We start from the raw sequence: 16,410 nt of genomic DNA, 5'->3' as shown, positions 1-16,410 counted from the left end.
GTGGGAGGGTCAGTGTTGAGGGAGGGGGCACTGTGGGAGGGTCAGTGCTGAGGGAGCGGGCACTGTGGGAGGGTCAGTGCTGAGGGAGCGGGGACTGGGTGAGGGTCAGCGCTGAGGGAGCAGGCACTGGGTGAGGGTCAGTGCTGAGGGAGTGGGCACTGTCGGAGGGTCAGTGCTGAGGGAGTGGGCACTGTCGGAGGGTCAGTGCTGAGGGAGTGGGCACTGTCGGAGGGTCAGCGCTGAGGGAGCAGACACTGTCGGAGGGTCAGTGCTGAGGGAGGGGGCACTGTCGGAGGGTCAGTGCTGAGGGAGCGGGCACTGTCGGAGGGTCAGTGCTGAGGAGTGGACACTGTCGGAGGGTCAGTGCTGAGGGAGCGGGCACTGTCGGGGGGGCACTGTGGGAGGGTCAGTGCTGAGGGAGTGGGTGATGTCGGAGGGTCAGTGCTGAGGGAGGGGGCACTGTGGGAGGGTCAGTGTTGAGGGAGGGGGCACTGTGGGAGGGTCAGTGCTGAGGGAGCGGGCACTGTGGGAGGGTCAGTGCTGAGGGAGCGGGGACTGGGTGAGGGTCAGCGCTGAGGGAGCAGGCACTGGGTGAGGGTCAGTGCTGAGGGAGTGGGCACTGTCGGAGGGTCAGTGCTGAGGGAGTGGGCACTGTCGGAGGGTCAGTGCTGAGGGAGTGGGCACTGTCGGAGGGTCAGCGCTGAGGGAGCAGACACTGTCGGAGGGTCAGTGCTGAGGGAGTGGGCACTGTCGGAGGGTCAGTGCTGAGGGAGCGGGCACTGTCGGAGGGTCAGTGCTGCGGGAGCGGGCATTGGGTGAGGGTCACCGCTGAGGGAGCGGGCACTGTCGGAGGGTCGGTGCTGCGGGAGCGGGCATTGGGTGAGGGTCACCGCTGAGGGAGGGGGCACTGTCGGAGGGTCAGTGCTGCGGGAGCGGGCACTGGGTGAGGGTCAGCGCTGAGGGAGCGGGCACTGTCGGAGGGTCAGCGCTGAGGGAGCGGGCACTGTCGGAGGGTCAGTGCTGAGGGAGAGGGCACTGTCGGAGGGTCAGTGCTGAGGGAGTGGGCACTGTCGGAGGGTCAGTGCTGAGGGAGGGGGCACTGTCGGAGGGTCAGTGCGGAGGGAGTGCCGCACTGTCGGAGGGTCAGCGCTGAGGGAGCAGACACTGTCGGAGGGTAGTGCTGAGGGAGCAGACACTGTCGGAGGGTCAGTGCTGAGGGAGTGGGCACTGTCGGAGGGTCAGTGCTGCGGGAGTGGGCACTGGGTGAGGGTCACCGCTGAGGGAGCGGGCACTGTCGGAGGGTCAGTGCTGCGCGAGCGGGCACTGGGTGAGGGTCACCGCTGAGGGAGCGGGCACTGTCGGAGGGTCAGTGCTGAGGGAGTGGGCACTGTCGGAGGGTCAGTGCCGAGGGAGTGGGCACTGTCGGAGGGTCAGTGCTGAGGGAGGGGGCACTGTCGGAGGGTCAGTGCTGAGGGGGTGGGCACTGTCGGAGGGTCAGTGCTGAGGGAGGGGGCACTGTGGGAGGGTCAGTGCTGAGGGAGGGGGTCCTGTCGGGGGGGCACTGTGGGAGGGTCAGTGCTGAGGGAGTGGGTGATGTCGGAGGGTCAGTGCTGAGGGAGCGGGCACTGTGGGAGGGTCAGTGCTGAGGGAGCGAGGACTGGGTGAGGGTCAGCGCTGAGGGAGCAGGCACTGGGTGAGGGTCAGTGCTGAGGGAGCGGGCACTTCGGAGGGTCAGTGCTGAGGGAGTGGGCACTGTCGGAGGGTCAGTGCTGAGGGAGTGGGCACTGTCGGAGGGTCAGTGCTGAGGGAGTGGGCACTGTCGGAGGGTCAGTGCTGAGGGAGTGGGCACTGTCGGAGGGTCAGTGCTGAGGGAGTGGGCACTGTCGGAGGGTCAGTGCTGAGGGAGCGGGCACTGTCGGAGGGTCAGTGCTGAGGGAGCGGGCACTGTCGGAGGGTCAGTGCTGCGGGAGCGGGCATTGGGTGAGGGTCACCGCTGAGGGAGCGGGCACTGTCGGAGGGTCGGTGCTGCGGGAGCGGGCATTGGGTGAGGGTCACCGCTGAGGGAGGGGGCACTGTCGGAGGGTCAGTGCTGCGGGAGCGGGCACTGGGTGAGGGTCACCGCTGAGGGAGCGGGCACTGTCGGAGGGTCAGCGCTGAGGGAGCGGGCACTGTCGGAGGGTCAGTGCTGAGGGAGAGGGCACTGTCGGAGGGTAAGTGCTGAGGGAGTGGGCACTGTTGGAGGGTCAGTGCTGAGGGAGGGGGCACTGTCGGAGGGTCAGTGCGGAGGGAGTGCCGCACTGTCGGAGGGTCAGCGCTGAGGGAGCAGACACTGTCGGAGGGTAGTGCTGAGGGAGCAGACACTGTCGGAGGGTCAGTGCTGAGGGAGTGGGCACTGTCGGAGGGTCAGTGCTGAGGGAGGGGGCACTGTCGGAGGGTCAGTGCGGAGGGAGTGCCGCACTGTCGGAGGGTCAGCGCTGAGGGAGCAGACACTGTCGGAGGGTAGTGCTGAGGGAGCAGACACTGTCGGAGGGTAGTGCTGAGGGAGTGGGCACTGTCGGAGGGTCAGTGCTGCGGGAGTGGGCACTGGGTGAGGGTCACCGCTGAGGGAGCGGGCACTGTCGGAGGATCAGTGCTGCGCGAGCGGGCACTGGGTGAGGGTCACCGCTGAGGGAGCGGGCACTGTCGGAGGGTCAGTGCTGAGGGAGTGGGCAGTGTCGGAGGGTCAGTGCCGAGGGAGTGGGCACTGTCGGAGGGTCAGTGCTGAGGGAGGGGGCACTGTCGGAGGGTCAGTGCTGAGGGAGAGGGCACTGTCGGAGGGTCAGTGCTGAGGGAGGGGGCACTGTCAGAGGGTCAGTGCTGCGGGAGCGGGCACTGGGTGAGGGTCACCGCTGAGGGAGCGGGCCCTGTCGGAGGGTCAGTGCTGAGGGAGTGGGCACTGTCGGAGGGTCAGTGCTGAGGGAGGGTGCACTGTCGGAGGGTCAGTGCGGAGGTAGTGCCGCACTGTGGGAGGGTCAGTGCTGAGGGAGGGGGCACTGTCGGAGGGTCAGCGCTGAGGGAGCGGGCACTGGGTGAGGGTCAGCACTGAGGGAGCGGGTGCTTGATCAAAGGTGTTTGAATATGTTCGATTCATTGATCTGTATCCCTCGGTCATATTTACGACTGAGCCTGCCGAATATGGGCAGAATGATCTCACCGTATAACCTCCTTGTTCGGAGATGTACATTTCTTAGACAAAACGTACATCAGTTTGTGTGATCGCGAATGTTTATGGAAACCAAGCTGAATCTGTCACATATCTGCCCTTAACCACAACTCCCAAACAAGCCAAACATGCCAACTGCAAGCTTCTGATTAAACAGTGTCACCTGTCTGGCCTCGGAGAGCTGTTAGAGTCTGAAACTTCTGTCTCCTCCCTCTCTCCCTCCCTCCCCTTCTCCCCCTCCCCCCTGTCTCTCTCTTAGGTGATCGACATGTTGGCCCTCCACTTGCCTCCCGAGAAACTCTTCTCCCAGCTGGTGAGTTGCAAGCTGACCTGGATCAGTGGGTTGGGGGTGAGAGAGGGCTGCCGGCCGCTGGAGTGGGCGACGCTGCAGCCGATACTGAGAGATCGAAGGTTGGCACTGATTCCCTGAGGGTTCCAGTTCAGCAATGAGAACGGGGGGGGCAGATAGCCAAGTGGCTGAGCTGCCTGGGAAAGTAAGGGGGAGGGAGGGAATGTGAAGGCAAAGAAGATCAGAGTTGAAAGAACACAGACTGGGTGGGAGTCAATGTGAGGCAGCAGGGAGGAGTCCAAATGCGGCACAGTGAAACTGGAGACAGTTCCTGAGTCAGGTAGCTCACTTCCCCATGGGAGACTGGGAAAAGGGGCTCTTGGTTCAGGCTGGCTTTTGTTCTGAAAGTTGCAAGTTCCCGATGATTTGGCAGCAGAGTGGGAGATGTTCCGTGAGTGGAGAGAGAAGTGAACGTGGATGTGCACGTGGAAGCTGAATGGGGTGTGGTTGGGGGTGGGATAACGTCGTGTGAGGAAAAGACTTGTGACGAAAACGATTGAGGGGACGGTGTGGATGTTGGAACGGGGGAGCCAGTGTTAGTTCGTATTTAGGAATATCGCCGGATGACAGGGTAGGGATTAGATGGGAACCAGGGAAATGCAAGAGGCTAAGGATGAAATCCCAATGCCGTCCTACTGCTGAGCTGAACAACAGGACTTGATGTTACAAGCTCCTCGTATGAAATGCCCAAGAGGTGAGAAAGGGAGACAGTTAAATAGGGCTTGACCTCTGTGTTCAACAGAGGCTAGGCAGGATTGGCTGCAGGGGATGTTTGGAATGCTGGATGGGGGAAGCGAGAGGGAAGGTGTGTGCTGATAGCTGAGTCAAGAAGCAGGCACTGATGGCACAAAGCTCCGTCCCAGCCCAGAGGGGCTGGTTGGGTACGGGGAGTGGGGGAAAGCGTATTGAGCGAGGTTTAACGATGGAAGGGAGCTGGGGGTTTGAAGGCAGCCATCGGTCTCTGGGGAAGGGCTGCAGTGGGAGAAGGAGTGGGGCTTTGCTGTGAAGAGCCAATGCCAGTAACTGTCAATCTGATGTGTCTGTGTGTGCTGCAGACGCCTCTGATGGAGCCAGCACTGAGGAGTGAGAACCCATACGAGCGAAAGGCAGGCCTGATGAGCATGGCGGTGTTGGCAGAAGGCTGTGCAGACCATATCCGCCAAAAGTGAGTGAATCGATGGGATTATAACCACAGGGATACTCTGACTGAACCCAAAAACCCGGACTGTAATAGGGAGGGAGACTGCGGTGTGAACACCCATCAGTACGCACTGTAATAGGGATACAGACTGCGGTGTGAACACCCATCAGTACGCACTGTAATAGGGAGGGAGACTACGGTGTGAACACTCATCAGTACGCACTGTAATAGGGATACAGACTGCGGTGTGAACACCCATCAGTACGCACTGTAATAGGGATACAGACTGCGGTGTGAACACCCATCAGTACGCACTGTAATAGGGATACAGACTGCGGTGTGAACACCCATCAGTACGCACTGTAATAGGGAGGGAGACTGCGGTGTGAACACCCATCAGTACGCACTGTAATAGGGATACAGACTGCGGTGTGAACACCCATCAGTACGCACTGTAATAGGGATACAGACTGCGGTGTGAACACCCATCAGTACGCACTGTAATAGGGATACAGACTGCGGTGTGAACACCCCTCAGTACGCACTGTAATAGGGAGGGAGACTGCGGTGTAAACACCCATCAGTCCGCACTGTAATAGGGAGGGAGACTGCGGTGTGAACACCCATCAGTACGCACTGTAATAGGGATACAGACTGCGGTGTGAACACCCATCAGTACGCACTGTAATAGGGGTACAGACTGCGGTGTGAACACCCATCAGTACGCACTGTAATAGGGGGTGCAGACTGCGGTGTGAACACCCATCAATACGCACTGTAATAGGGAGGGAGACTGCGGTGTGAACACCCATCAGTACGCACTGTAATAGGGAGGGAGACTGCGGTGTGAACTCCCATCAGTACGCACTGTAATAGGGATACAGACTGCGGTGTGAACACCCATCAGTACGCACTGTAATAGGGAGGGAGACTGCGGTGTGAACACCCATCAGTACGCACTGTAATAGGGAGGGAGACTGCGGTGTGAACACCCATCAGTACGCACTGTAATAGGGATACAGACTGCGGTGTGAACACCCATCAGTACGCACTGTAATAGGGAGGGAGACTGCGGTGTGAACACCCATCAGTACGCACTGTAATAGGGGTACAGACTGCGGTGTGAACACCCATCAGTACGCACTGTAATAGGGAGGGAGACTGCGGTGTGAACACCCATCAGTACACATTGTAATAGGGGTACAGACTGCGGTGTGAACACCCATCAGTACGCACTGTAATCGGGGTACAGACTGCGGTGTGAACACCCATCAGTACGCACTGTAATAGGGATACAGACTGCGGTGTGAACACCCATCAGTACGCACTGTAATAGGGATACAGACTGCGGTGTGAACACCCATCAGTACGCACTGTAATAGGGAGGGAGACTGCGGTGTGAACACCCATCAGTACGCACTGTAATAGGGAGGGAGACTGCGGTGTGAACACCCATCAGTACGCACTGTAATAGGGAGGGAGACTGGGGTGTGAACACCCATCAGTACGCACTGTAATAGGGAGGGAGACTGCGGTGTGAACACCCATCAGTACGCACTGTAATAGGGAGGGAGACTGCGGTGTGAACACCCATCAGTACGCACTGTAATAGGGAGGGAGACTGGGGTGTGAACACCCATCAGTACGCACTGTAATAGGGAGGGAGACTGGGGTGTGAACACCCATCAGTACGCACTGTAATAGGGATACAGACTGTGGTGTGAACACCCATCAGTACGCACTGTAACAGGGATACAGACTGCGGTGTGAACACCCATCAGTACGCACTGTAATAGGGATACAGACTGCGGTGTGAACACCCATCAGTACGCACTGTAATAGGGATACAGACTGCGGTGTGAACACCCATCAGTACGCACTGTAATAGGGAGGGAGACTGCGGTGTGAACACCCATCAGTACGCACTGTAATAGGGAGGGAGACTGCGGTGTGAACACCCATCAGTACACACTGTAATAGGGATACAGACTGCGGTGTGAACACCCATCAGTACGCACTGTAATAGGGAGGGAGACTGCGGTGTGAACACCCATCAGTACGCACTGTAATAGGGAGGGAGACTGGGGTGTGAACACCCATCAGTACGCACTGTAATAGGGATACAGACTGCGGTGTGAACACCCATCAGTACGCACTGTAATAGAGATACAGACTGCGGTGTGAACACCCATCAGTACACACTGTAATAGAGAGGGAGACTGCGGTGTGAACACCCATCTGTACGCACTGTAATAGGGATACAGACTGCGGTGTGAACACCCATCAGTATGCACTGTAATAGGGAGGGAGACTGCGGTGTGAACACCCATCAGTACGCAATGTAATAGGGATACAGACTGCGGTGTGAACACCCATCAGTACGCACTGTAATAGGGAGGGAGACTGCGGTGTGAACACCCATCAGTACACACTGTAATAGGGAGGGAGACTGCGGTGTGAACACCCATCAGTACACACTGTAATAGAGAGGGAGACTGCGGTGTGAACACCCATCAGTACGCACTGTAATAGGGAGGGAGACTGCGGTGTGAACACCCATCAGTACGCACTGTAATAGGGAGGGAGACTGCGGTGTGAACACCCATCAGTACACACTGTAATAGGGATGGAGACTGCGGTGTGAACACCCATCAGTACGCACTGTAATAGGGAGGGAGACTGCGGTGTGAACACCCATCAGTACGCACTGTAATAGGGAGGGAGACTGTGGTGTGAACACCCATCAGTACGCACTGTAATAGGGATACAGACTGCGATGTGAACACCGATCAGTACGCACTGTAATAGGGATACAGACTGCGATGTGAACACCCATCAGTCCGCACTGTAATAGGGAGGGAGACTGCGGTGTGAACACCCATCAGTACGCACTGTAATAGGGAGGGAGACTGGGGTGTGAACACCCATCAGTACGCACTGTAATAGGGAGGGAGACTGTGGTGTGAACACCCATCAGTACGCACTTTAATAGGGAGGGAGACTGCTGTGTGAACACCCATCAGTACGCACTGTAATAGGGATACAGACTGCGGTGTGAACACCCATCAGTACGCACTGTAATAGGGATACAGACTGCGGTGTGAACACCCATCAGTACGCACTGTAATAGGGAGGGAGACTGCGGTGTGAACACCCATCAGTACGCACTGTAATAGGGAGGGAGACTGGGGTGTGAACACCCATCAGTACGCACTGTAATAGGGAGGGAGACTGCGGTGTGAACACCCATCAGTACGCACTGTAATAGGGATACAGACTGCGGTGTGAACACCCATCAGTACGCACTGTAATAGGGAGGGAGACTGCGGTGTGAACACCCATCAGTACGCACTGTAATAGGGAGGGAGACTGGGGTGTGAACACCCATCAGTACGCACTGTAATATGGATACAGACTGTGGTGTGAACACCCATCAGTACGCACTGTAACAGGGATACAGACTGCGGTGTGAACACCCATCAGTACGCACTGTAATAGGGATACAGACTGCGGTGTGAACACCCATCAGTACGCACTGTAATAGGGATACAGACTGCGGTGTGAACACCCATCAGTACGCACTGTAATAGGGAGGGAGACTGCGGTGTGAACACCCATCAGTACGCACTGTAATAGGGAGGGAGACTGCAGTGTGAACACCCATCAGTACACACTGTAATAGGGATACAGACTGCGGTGTGAACACCCATCAGTACGCACTGTAATAGGGAGGGAGACTGCGGTGTGAACACCCATCAGTACGCACTGTAATAGGGAGGGAGACTGGGGTGTGAACACCCATCAGTACGCACTGTAATAGGGATACAGACTGCGGTGTGAACACCCATCAGTACGCACTGTAATAGAGATACAGACTGCGGTGTGAACACCCATCAGTACACACTGTAATAGAGAGGGAGACTGCGGTGTGAACACCCATCAGTACGCACTGTAATAGGGATACAGACTGCGGTGTGAACACCCATCAGTACACACTGTAATAGAGAGGGAGACTGCGGTGTGAACACCCATCAGTACGCACTGTAATAGGGAGGGAGACTGCGGTGTGAACACCCATCAGTACGCACTGTAATAGGGAGGGAGACTGCGGTGTGAACACCCATCAGTACACACTGTAATAGGGATGGAGACTGCGGTGTGAACACCCATCAGTACGCACTGTAATAGGGAGGGAGACTGCGGTGTGAACACCCATCAGTACGCACTGTAATAGGGAGGGAGACTGTGGTGTGAACACCCATCAGTACGCACTGTAATAGGGATACAGACTGCGATGTGAACACCGATCAGTACGCACTGTAATAGGGATACAGACTGCGGTGTGAACACCCATCAGTCCGCACTGTAATAGGGAGGGAGACTGCGGTGTGAACACCCATCAGTACGCACTGTAATAGGGATACAGACTGCGGTGTGAACACCCATCAGTACGCACTGTAATAGGGAGGGAGACTGCGGTGTGAACACCCATCAGTACGCACTGTAATAGGGAGGGAGACTGTGGTGTGAACACCCATCAGTACGCACTGTAATAGGGATACAGACTGCGGTGTGAACACCCATCAGTACGCACTGTAATAGGGAGGGAGACTGCGGTGTGAACGCCCATCAGTACGCACTGTAATAGGGATACAGACTGCGGTGTGAACACCCATCAGTACGCACTGTAATAGGGATACAGACTGCGGTGTGAACACCCATCAGTACGCACTGTAATAGGGAGGGAGACTGCGGTGTGAACACCCATCAGTACGCACTGTAATAGGGAGGGAGACTGCGGTGTGAACACCCATCAGTATGCACTGTAATAGGGAGGGAGACTGCGGTGTGAACACCCATCAGTCCGCACTGTAATAGGGAGGGAGACTACGGTGTGAACACGCATCAGTACGCACTGTAATAGGGAGGGAGACTACGGTGTGAACACGCATCAGTACGCACTGTAATAGGGAGGGAGACTGCGGTGTGAACACCCATCAGTACGCACTGTAATAGGGAGGGAGACTGCGGTGTGAACACCCATCAGTACGCACTGTAATAGGGAGGGAGACTACGGTGTGAACACGCATCAGTACGCACTGTAATAGGGAGGGAGACTGCGGTGTGAACACCCATCAGTACGCACTGTAATAGGGATACAGACTGCGGTGTGAACACCCATCAGTACGCACTGTAATAGGGAGGGAGACTACGGTGTGAACACGCATCAGTACGCACTGTAATAGGGAGGGAGACTGCGGTGTGAACACCCATCAGTACGCACTGTAATAGGGAGGGAGACTGCGGTGTGAACACCCATCAGTACGCACTGTAATAGGGAGGGAGAGTGTGCTGTGAACACCCATCAGTACGCACTGTAATAGGGATACAGACTGCGGTGTGAACACCCATCAGTACGCACTGTAATAGGGATACAGACTGCGGTGTGAACACCCATCAGTACGCACTGTAATAGGGAGGGAGACTGCGGTGTGAACACCCATCAGTACGCACTGTAATAGGGATACAGACTGCGGTGTGAACACCCATCAGTACGCACTGTAATAGGGAGGGAGACTGCGGTGTGAACACCCATCAGTACGCTCTGTAATCTGTGGACAGAGTGAGCTGTAAACAACAGTGAGTGTGCATGAATGTGTGTGAATATCAATGAGTCCCTGTGCTGCTGTGTCAATGTTACCTTGTCCCCGTTTCCTTCTCAGACATCTCCATCCCATGCTGCACTGCATCTGTCAGTCCCTGACCGACCAGAGCCAGGTGGTCCGTAATGCTGCCCTGTTTGCCCTTGGTCAGTTCTCCGAGTTTCTGCAGGTAAGGAGCTGCGATCCCATCCCAGCGCTCTGCTGAGCTGCCGGCCGTTGGCGGAATGAGCTGTGTGGTGCCTTACTGTTTCACCTGATTCAATACTTTGGTGTCCTGTGTTTCCCTCCCTCCCCACAGCCTGATATTAGTAAATACTCCGATGAGATCATGCCCCTTCTCCTGAACTACCTGGGCACAATCGACAGCTCGAAGGGTGGCCATCTCACCAAGGCGTACTACGCCCTGGAGAACTTTGTCGAGAACCTGGGTAAGGTGCCACTGGATAAGCGTCCCTCCTGTTTGAGCCTCTGCGTCCTGTTCTGGTCGCCTTTTTTGTTTTCTTGTGAGACGGTTGTTCCGATTTTGGCCTTGATTTTCCCTGCTGGCTTCAGGTTCTGACCCGTAACCTCTTGTGAGCTGAATCTTCCCCCTGGGTCCTTCCCCCTGTCAGAACCTGCCTGACCTCTCGGTGGAGCTGTCTCTGTGCTTATCGTGAGGCACCGAACAGCCCGGGAATTCCTGATGATGTGGAATACTCAGCATTGTATTCAGGAGGTTTCCATGTGTCATGGCGGTGTTTGGGAGCAGGGTAGAGGGAGGGGGAGATGTCTCCCCCTGGTTGGGAGAGTTTGGAATCACGGGGCGCAACTTCCAAAATAAGAGGGAGGCCGCTTCTGTCCAAGATAAGGAGAAACGGTTTTCCTCCAGGGACTGCGTTCAGGTCGTCCTGCAAAGGTGGGGGGGAGTGTTTGGTCAGCTGGGATGGTGTGGAATGGCAGGCAGGATCGACGGGCTGAATGGCCTGCTCCCGCTGGGTCTTGTGTTCGACCCTCCTCACAGTCCGGCCCTTCCTTAGCCTGAGCGTCCCCCCGATGCATTCTGCGCAAGGCCAGAAGGCCGGGACTGAATGTGGGCTGAGCAGGGGCTTTTCGTGCTTGAGGTGGGCTCGAACCGGAGACGTGAGTCTTTAAATGACGGTGTGGTTTACAGGGAAGAAGATCGAACCGTACTTACCCACACTGATGGACCGGATGTTGACCGCTCTGTGCTCGTCCAATAGCAACCGGGAGAAGGAATTGGCAGTCAGTGCAATCGGTGCTATCGGTGAGTCGGCGTTGTGCGTACCGTCCCGTTCAGACACTCCTCTGGGTGACCCCCTGCAAGGATTTTCCCATAAACCCCGTTTGGACTTCCCTTCTCAATCCCTCCTGTATCTGCCTCCCGTTGACGCAGTGTCTTCGAGATCAGAGTACCTCACTGCCCTCTGGGCTTTTGCACCGAGCAGCTAAAAGCTGTCTCCTCCGGTTAGCGACTCCCCGTGCCGCAAACGTGTTTCCCCTCTGCAAGCCGTTCCTGATTTTAGTGTGCACTGCTTTGTCAGGTTTTCCGCAATTTAACCCACCCGTCTTCTCCTCTTTCTCCTCCCACTTGTCTGCCCTTCAAACGCCTCAGCCAGTGCTGCCAAGGAGGGTCTGCTTCCGTACTTCCAAGCAGTGATCGTGCAGCTGAAGGGATACTTGGTGAACACGAGTGAGGAGCTGCGACAGGTCCAGATCCAGTCCCTGGGTGAGACTGCCTTTCCAGGTCGTGGTGTTGATGATGTTATTGCCTGGAGGGGGACGGAGGGAGGGAGGGTGCGAATGGACGGTGCATGAAGCTCAGCTAAGTGGCAGCGCCCTTGAACGCTGGCGTAGGTTCTCAATACTGAGGATGCGTTTAAGCGCCTCTTAACCATTTCAATGAGGGCGCGCGTTCCCATTCCAGGGAATTGAACCCTGCATTTCCGGCCCCACTTTCCCAGTGCTGCGCCGAGGGAGTGCAATTGCTTGGAACTGCAGCAGTGAGGGAGCACCGCGCTGTCCGAGAGTCAGCGCCGAGGGAGAGACGCGCTATCGGAGAGTCAGCGCCGAGGGAGAGCCGCGCTGTCGGAGGGTCAGCGCCGAGGGAGAACCGCGCTGTGGGAGGGTCAGCGCCGAGGGAGAGCCGCGCTGTCCGAGGGTCAGCGCTGTGGGAGAGCCGCGCTGTCCGAGAGTCAGCGCCGAGGGAGAGCCGCGCTGTCCGAGAGTCAGCGCCGAGGGAGAGCCGCGCTGTCCGAGAGTCAGCGCCGAGGGAGAGCCGCGCTGTCGGAGGATCAGCGCCGAGGGAGAGCCGCGCTGTCGGAGGATCAGCGCCGAGGGAGAGCCGCGCTGTCCGAGGGTCAGCGCTGTGGGAGAGCCGCGCTGTCCGAGAGTCAGCGCCGAGGGAGAGCCGCGCTGTCGGAGGATCAGCGCCGAGGGAGAGCCGCGCTGTCGGAGGATCAGCGCCGAGGGAGAGCCGCGCTGTCGGAGGATCAGCGCCGAGGGAGAGCCGCGCTGTCGGAGGATCAGCGCCGAGGGAGAGCCGCGCTGTCCGAGAGTCAGCGCCGAGGGAGAGCCGCGCTGTCCGAGAGTCAGCGCCGAGGGAGAGCCGCGCTGTCCGAGGGTCAGCGCCGAGGGAGAGCCGCGCTGTCCGAGGGTCACCGCCGAGGGAGAGCCGCGCTGTCCGAGGGTCAGCGCTGTGGGAGAGCCGCGCTGTCCGAGAGTCAGCGCCGATGGAGAGCCGCGCTGTCGGAGGATCAGCGCCGAGGGAGAGCAGCGCTGTGGGAGAGCCGCACTGTCCGAGAGTCAGCGCCGAGGGAGAGCCGCGCCGTCGGAGGATCAGCGCCGAGGGAGAGCCGCGCTGTCGGAGGATCAGCGCCGAGGGAGAGCCGCGCTGTCCGAGGGTCAGCGCCGAGGGAGAGCCGCGCTGTCCGAGAGTCAGCGCCGAGGGAGAGCCGCGCTGTCCGAGAGTCAGCGCCGAGGGAGAGCTGCGCTGACGGAGGATCAGCGCCGAGGGAGAGCCGCGCTGTCGGAGGATCAGCGCCGAGGGAGAGCCGCGCTGTCCGAGGGTCAGCGCCGTGGGAGAGCCACGCTGTCCGAGAGTCAGCGCCGAGGGAGAGCCGCGCTGTCGGAGGATCAGCGCCGAGGGAGAGCCGCGCTGTCCGAGAGTCAGCGCCGAGGGAGAGCCGTGCCGTCGGAGGGTCAGCGCCGAGGGAGAGCCGCGCTGTCGGAGGGTCTGCGCCGAGAGAGCGCCGCGCTGTCGGAGGGTCAGCGCCGAGGGAGTGGGCCCTGTCGGAGGGTCAGTGCCGTGGGAGGGGGCACTGTCGGAGGGTCAGTGCTGTGGGAGGGGGCACTGTCGGAGGGTCAGCGCTGAGGGAGGGGGCACTGTCGGAGGGTCAGTGCCGAGTGAGTGGGCACTGTCGGAGGGTCAGCGCCGAGGGAGTGCTGCACTGTAGGATGGTCAGTGCCGAGGGAGTGCTGCACTGTCGGAGGGTCAGTGCCGAGGGAGGGGGCACTGTCGGAGGGTCAGTGCCGTGGGAGGGGGCACTGTAGGAGGGTCAGTGCCGAGGGAGTGGGCACTGTCGGAGGGTCAGTGCTGAGGGAGCGCTGCACTGTCGGAGGGTCAGTGCCGAGGGAGGGGGCACTGTCGGAGGGTCAGTGCCGTGGGAGGGGGGCACTGTAGGAGGGTCAGTGCCGAGGGAGTGGGCACTGTCGGAGGGTCAGTGCTGAGGGAGCGCTGCACTGTAGGATGGTCAGTGCCGAGGGAGGGGGCACTGTCGGAGGGTCAGCGCCGAGGGAGAGCAGCGCTGTGGGAGAGCCGCACTGTCCGAGAGTCAGCGCCGAGGGAGAGCCGCGCTGTCGGAGGGTCAGCGCCGAGGGAGAGCCGCGCTGTCGGAGGATCAGCGCCGAGGGAGAGCCGCGCTGTCCGAGAGTCAGCGCCAAGGGAGAGCCGCGCTGTCCGAGAGTCAGCGCCGAGGGAGAGCCGCGCTGTCGGAGGATCAGCGCCGAGGGAGAGCCGCGCTGTCGGAGGATCAGCGCCGAGGGAGTGGGCCCTGTCGAAGGGTCAGTGCCGTGGGAGGGGGCACTGTCGGAGGGTCAGTGCTGTGGGAGGGGGCACTGTCGGAGGGTCAGCGCTGAGGGAGGGGGCACTGTCGGAGGGTCAGCGCTGAGGGAGTGCTGCACTGTCGGAGGGTCAGTGCCGAGGGAGGGGGCACTGTCGGAGGGTCAGTGCCGTGGGAGGGGGCACTGTCGGAGGGTCAGTGCCGTGGGAGGGGGCACTGTCGGAGGGTCAGTGCCGAGGGAGCGCTGCACTGTCGGAGGGTCAGTGCCGAGGGAGGGGGCACTGTCGGAGGGTTAGTGCTGAGGGAGGGGGCACTGTCGGAGGGTCAGTGCCGAGGGAGCGCTGCACTGTCGGAGGGTCAGTGCCGTGGGAGGGGGCACTGTCGGAGGGTCAGTGCTGAGGGAGCGCTGCACTGTAGGATGGTCAGTGCCGAGGGAGGGGGCACTGTCGGAGGGTCAGTGCTGAGGGAGTGCTGCACTGTAGGGTGGTCAGTGCCGAGGGAGGGGGCACTGTCGGAGGGTCAGTGCCGAGGGAGTGCTGCACTGTAGGATGGTCAGTGCCGAGGGAGGGGGCACTGTCGGAGGGTCAGTGCTGAGGGAGTGGGCACTGTCGGAGGGTCAGTGCTGAGGGAGTGGGCACTGTCGGAGGGTCAGTGCTGAGGGAGTGGGCACTGTCGGAGGGTCAGTGCCGAGGGAGCTGACCCTCCAACAGCACTGACCTCCCATTGTAGGGTCAATGCCAAAGTGGATTAGTGGTGCTGGAAGAGCACAGCGGTTCAGGCAGCATCCAACGAGCAGCGAAATCAACGATTCCTGATGAAGGGCTTTTGCCTGAACTGCTGTGCTCTTCCAGCACCACTAATCCAGTATTTGGTTTTCAGCATCTGCAGTCATTGTTTTTACCTCAATGCCAAAGTGGCGCTGCACTGACACTGTCAACAGTGCGATGTAACATTCACCTTGAGTGCAGGTTGTCTCATCAGTTTGAGTTGAAAGAACCCGAGTGTTATCTTGAAGAAGGAACATTCAGACCATCCCATAACCTGGGACATTCAGACCATCCCATAACCTGGGACATTCAGACCATCCCATAACCTGGGACATTCAGACCATCCCATAACCTGGGACATTCAGACCATCCCATAACCTGGGACATTCAGACCATCCCATAACCTGGGACCTTCAGACCATCCCATAACCTGGGACCTTCAGACCATCCCATAACCTGGGACCTTCAGACCATCCCATAACCTGGGACCTTCAGACCATCCCATAACCTGGGACCTTCAGACCATCCCATAACCTGGGACCTTCAGACCATCCCATAACCTGGGACCTTCAGACCATCCCATAACCTGGGACCTTCAGACCATCCCATAACCTGGGACCTTCAGACCATCCCATAACCTGGGACCTTCAGACCATCCCATAACCTGGGACCTTCAGACCATCCCATAACCTGGGACCTTCAGACCATCCCATAACCTGGGACCTTCAGACCATCCCATAACCTGGGACCTTCAGACCATCCCATAACCTGGGACATTCAGACCATCCCATAACCTGGGACATTCAGACCATCCCATAACCTGGGACCTTCAGACCATCCCATAACCTGGGACATTCAGACCATCCCATAACCTGGGACATTCAGACCATCCCATAACCTGGGACCTTCAGACCATCCCATAACCTGGGACCTTCAGACCATCCCATAACCTGGGACCTTCAGACCATCCCATAACCTGGGACCTTCAGACCATCCCATAACCTGGGACATTCAGACCATCCCATAACCTGGGACATTCAGACCATCCCATAACCTGGGACATTCAGACCATCCCATAACCTGGGACCTTCAGACCATCCCATAACCTGGGACCTTCAGACCATCCCATAACCTGGGACATTCAGACCATCCCATAACCTGGGACATTCAGACCATCCCATAACCTGGGACATTCAGACCATCCCATAACCTGGGACATTCAGACCATCC

At 58.6% G+C, this 16,410-nt stretch overlaps 2 protein-coding genes across 8 annotated transcripts in view; one reads left to right on the top strand and one right to left on the bottom strand.

Moving 5' to 3' along the window:
- The window catches only part of elp4 (elongator acetyltransferase complex subunit 4), a 642,250-nt gene that overhangs the window by 211,043 nt on the left and 414,797 nt on the right, over positions 1-16,410 (bottom strand). The gene's annotated exons all lie outside the window — the stretch shown is intronic.
- The window catches only part of ipo4 (importin 4), a 97,274-nt gene that overhangs the window by 29,558 nt on the left and 51,306 nt on the right, over positions 1-16,410 (top strand). For all 4 annotated transcript variants that reach the window (XM_072592588.1, XM_072592586.1, XM_072592585.1 and 1 more), the window contains exons 12-17: positions 3,462-3,515; positions 4,607-4,716; positions 10,416-10,524; positions 10,654-10,783; positions 11,506-11,619; positions 11,968-12,081. In XM_072592588.1, coding sequence (XP_072448689.1) covers positions 3,462-3,515; positions 4,607-4,716; positions 10,416-10,524; positions 10,654-10,783; positions 11,506-11,619; positions 11,968-12,081 — 631 coding nt within the window. The remainder of the gene's footprint in view (positions 1-3,461; positions 3,516-4,606; positions 4,717-10,415; positions 10,525-10,653; positions 10,784-11,505; positions 11,620-11,967; positions 12,082-16,410) is intronic.

This window comes from Chiloscyllium punctatum, chromosome 22 (assembly GCF_047496795.1).
Source record: "Chiloscyllium punctatum isolate Juve2018m chromosome 22, sChiPun1.3, whole genome shotgun sequence".
In the NCBI taxonomy this organism is placed as follows: Eukaryota; Metazoa; Chordata; class Chondrichthyes; order Orectolobiformes; family Hemiscylliidae; genus Chiloscyllium; species Chiloscyllium punctatum.
This window is presented reverse-complemented; position numbering and strand designations above follow the sequence as displayed.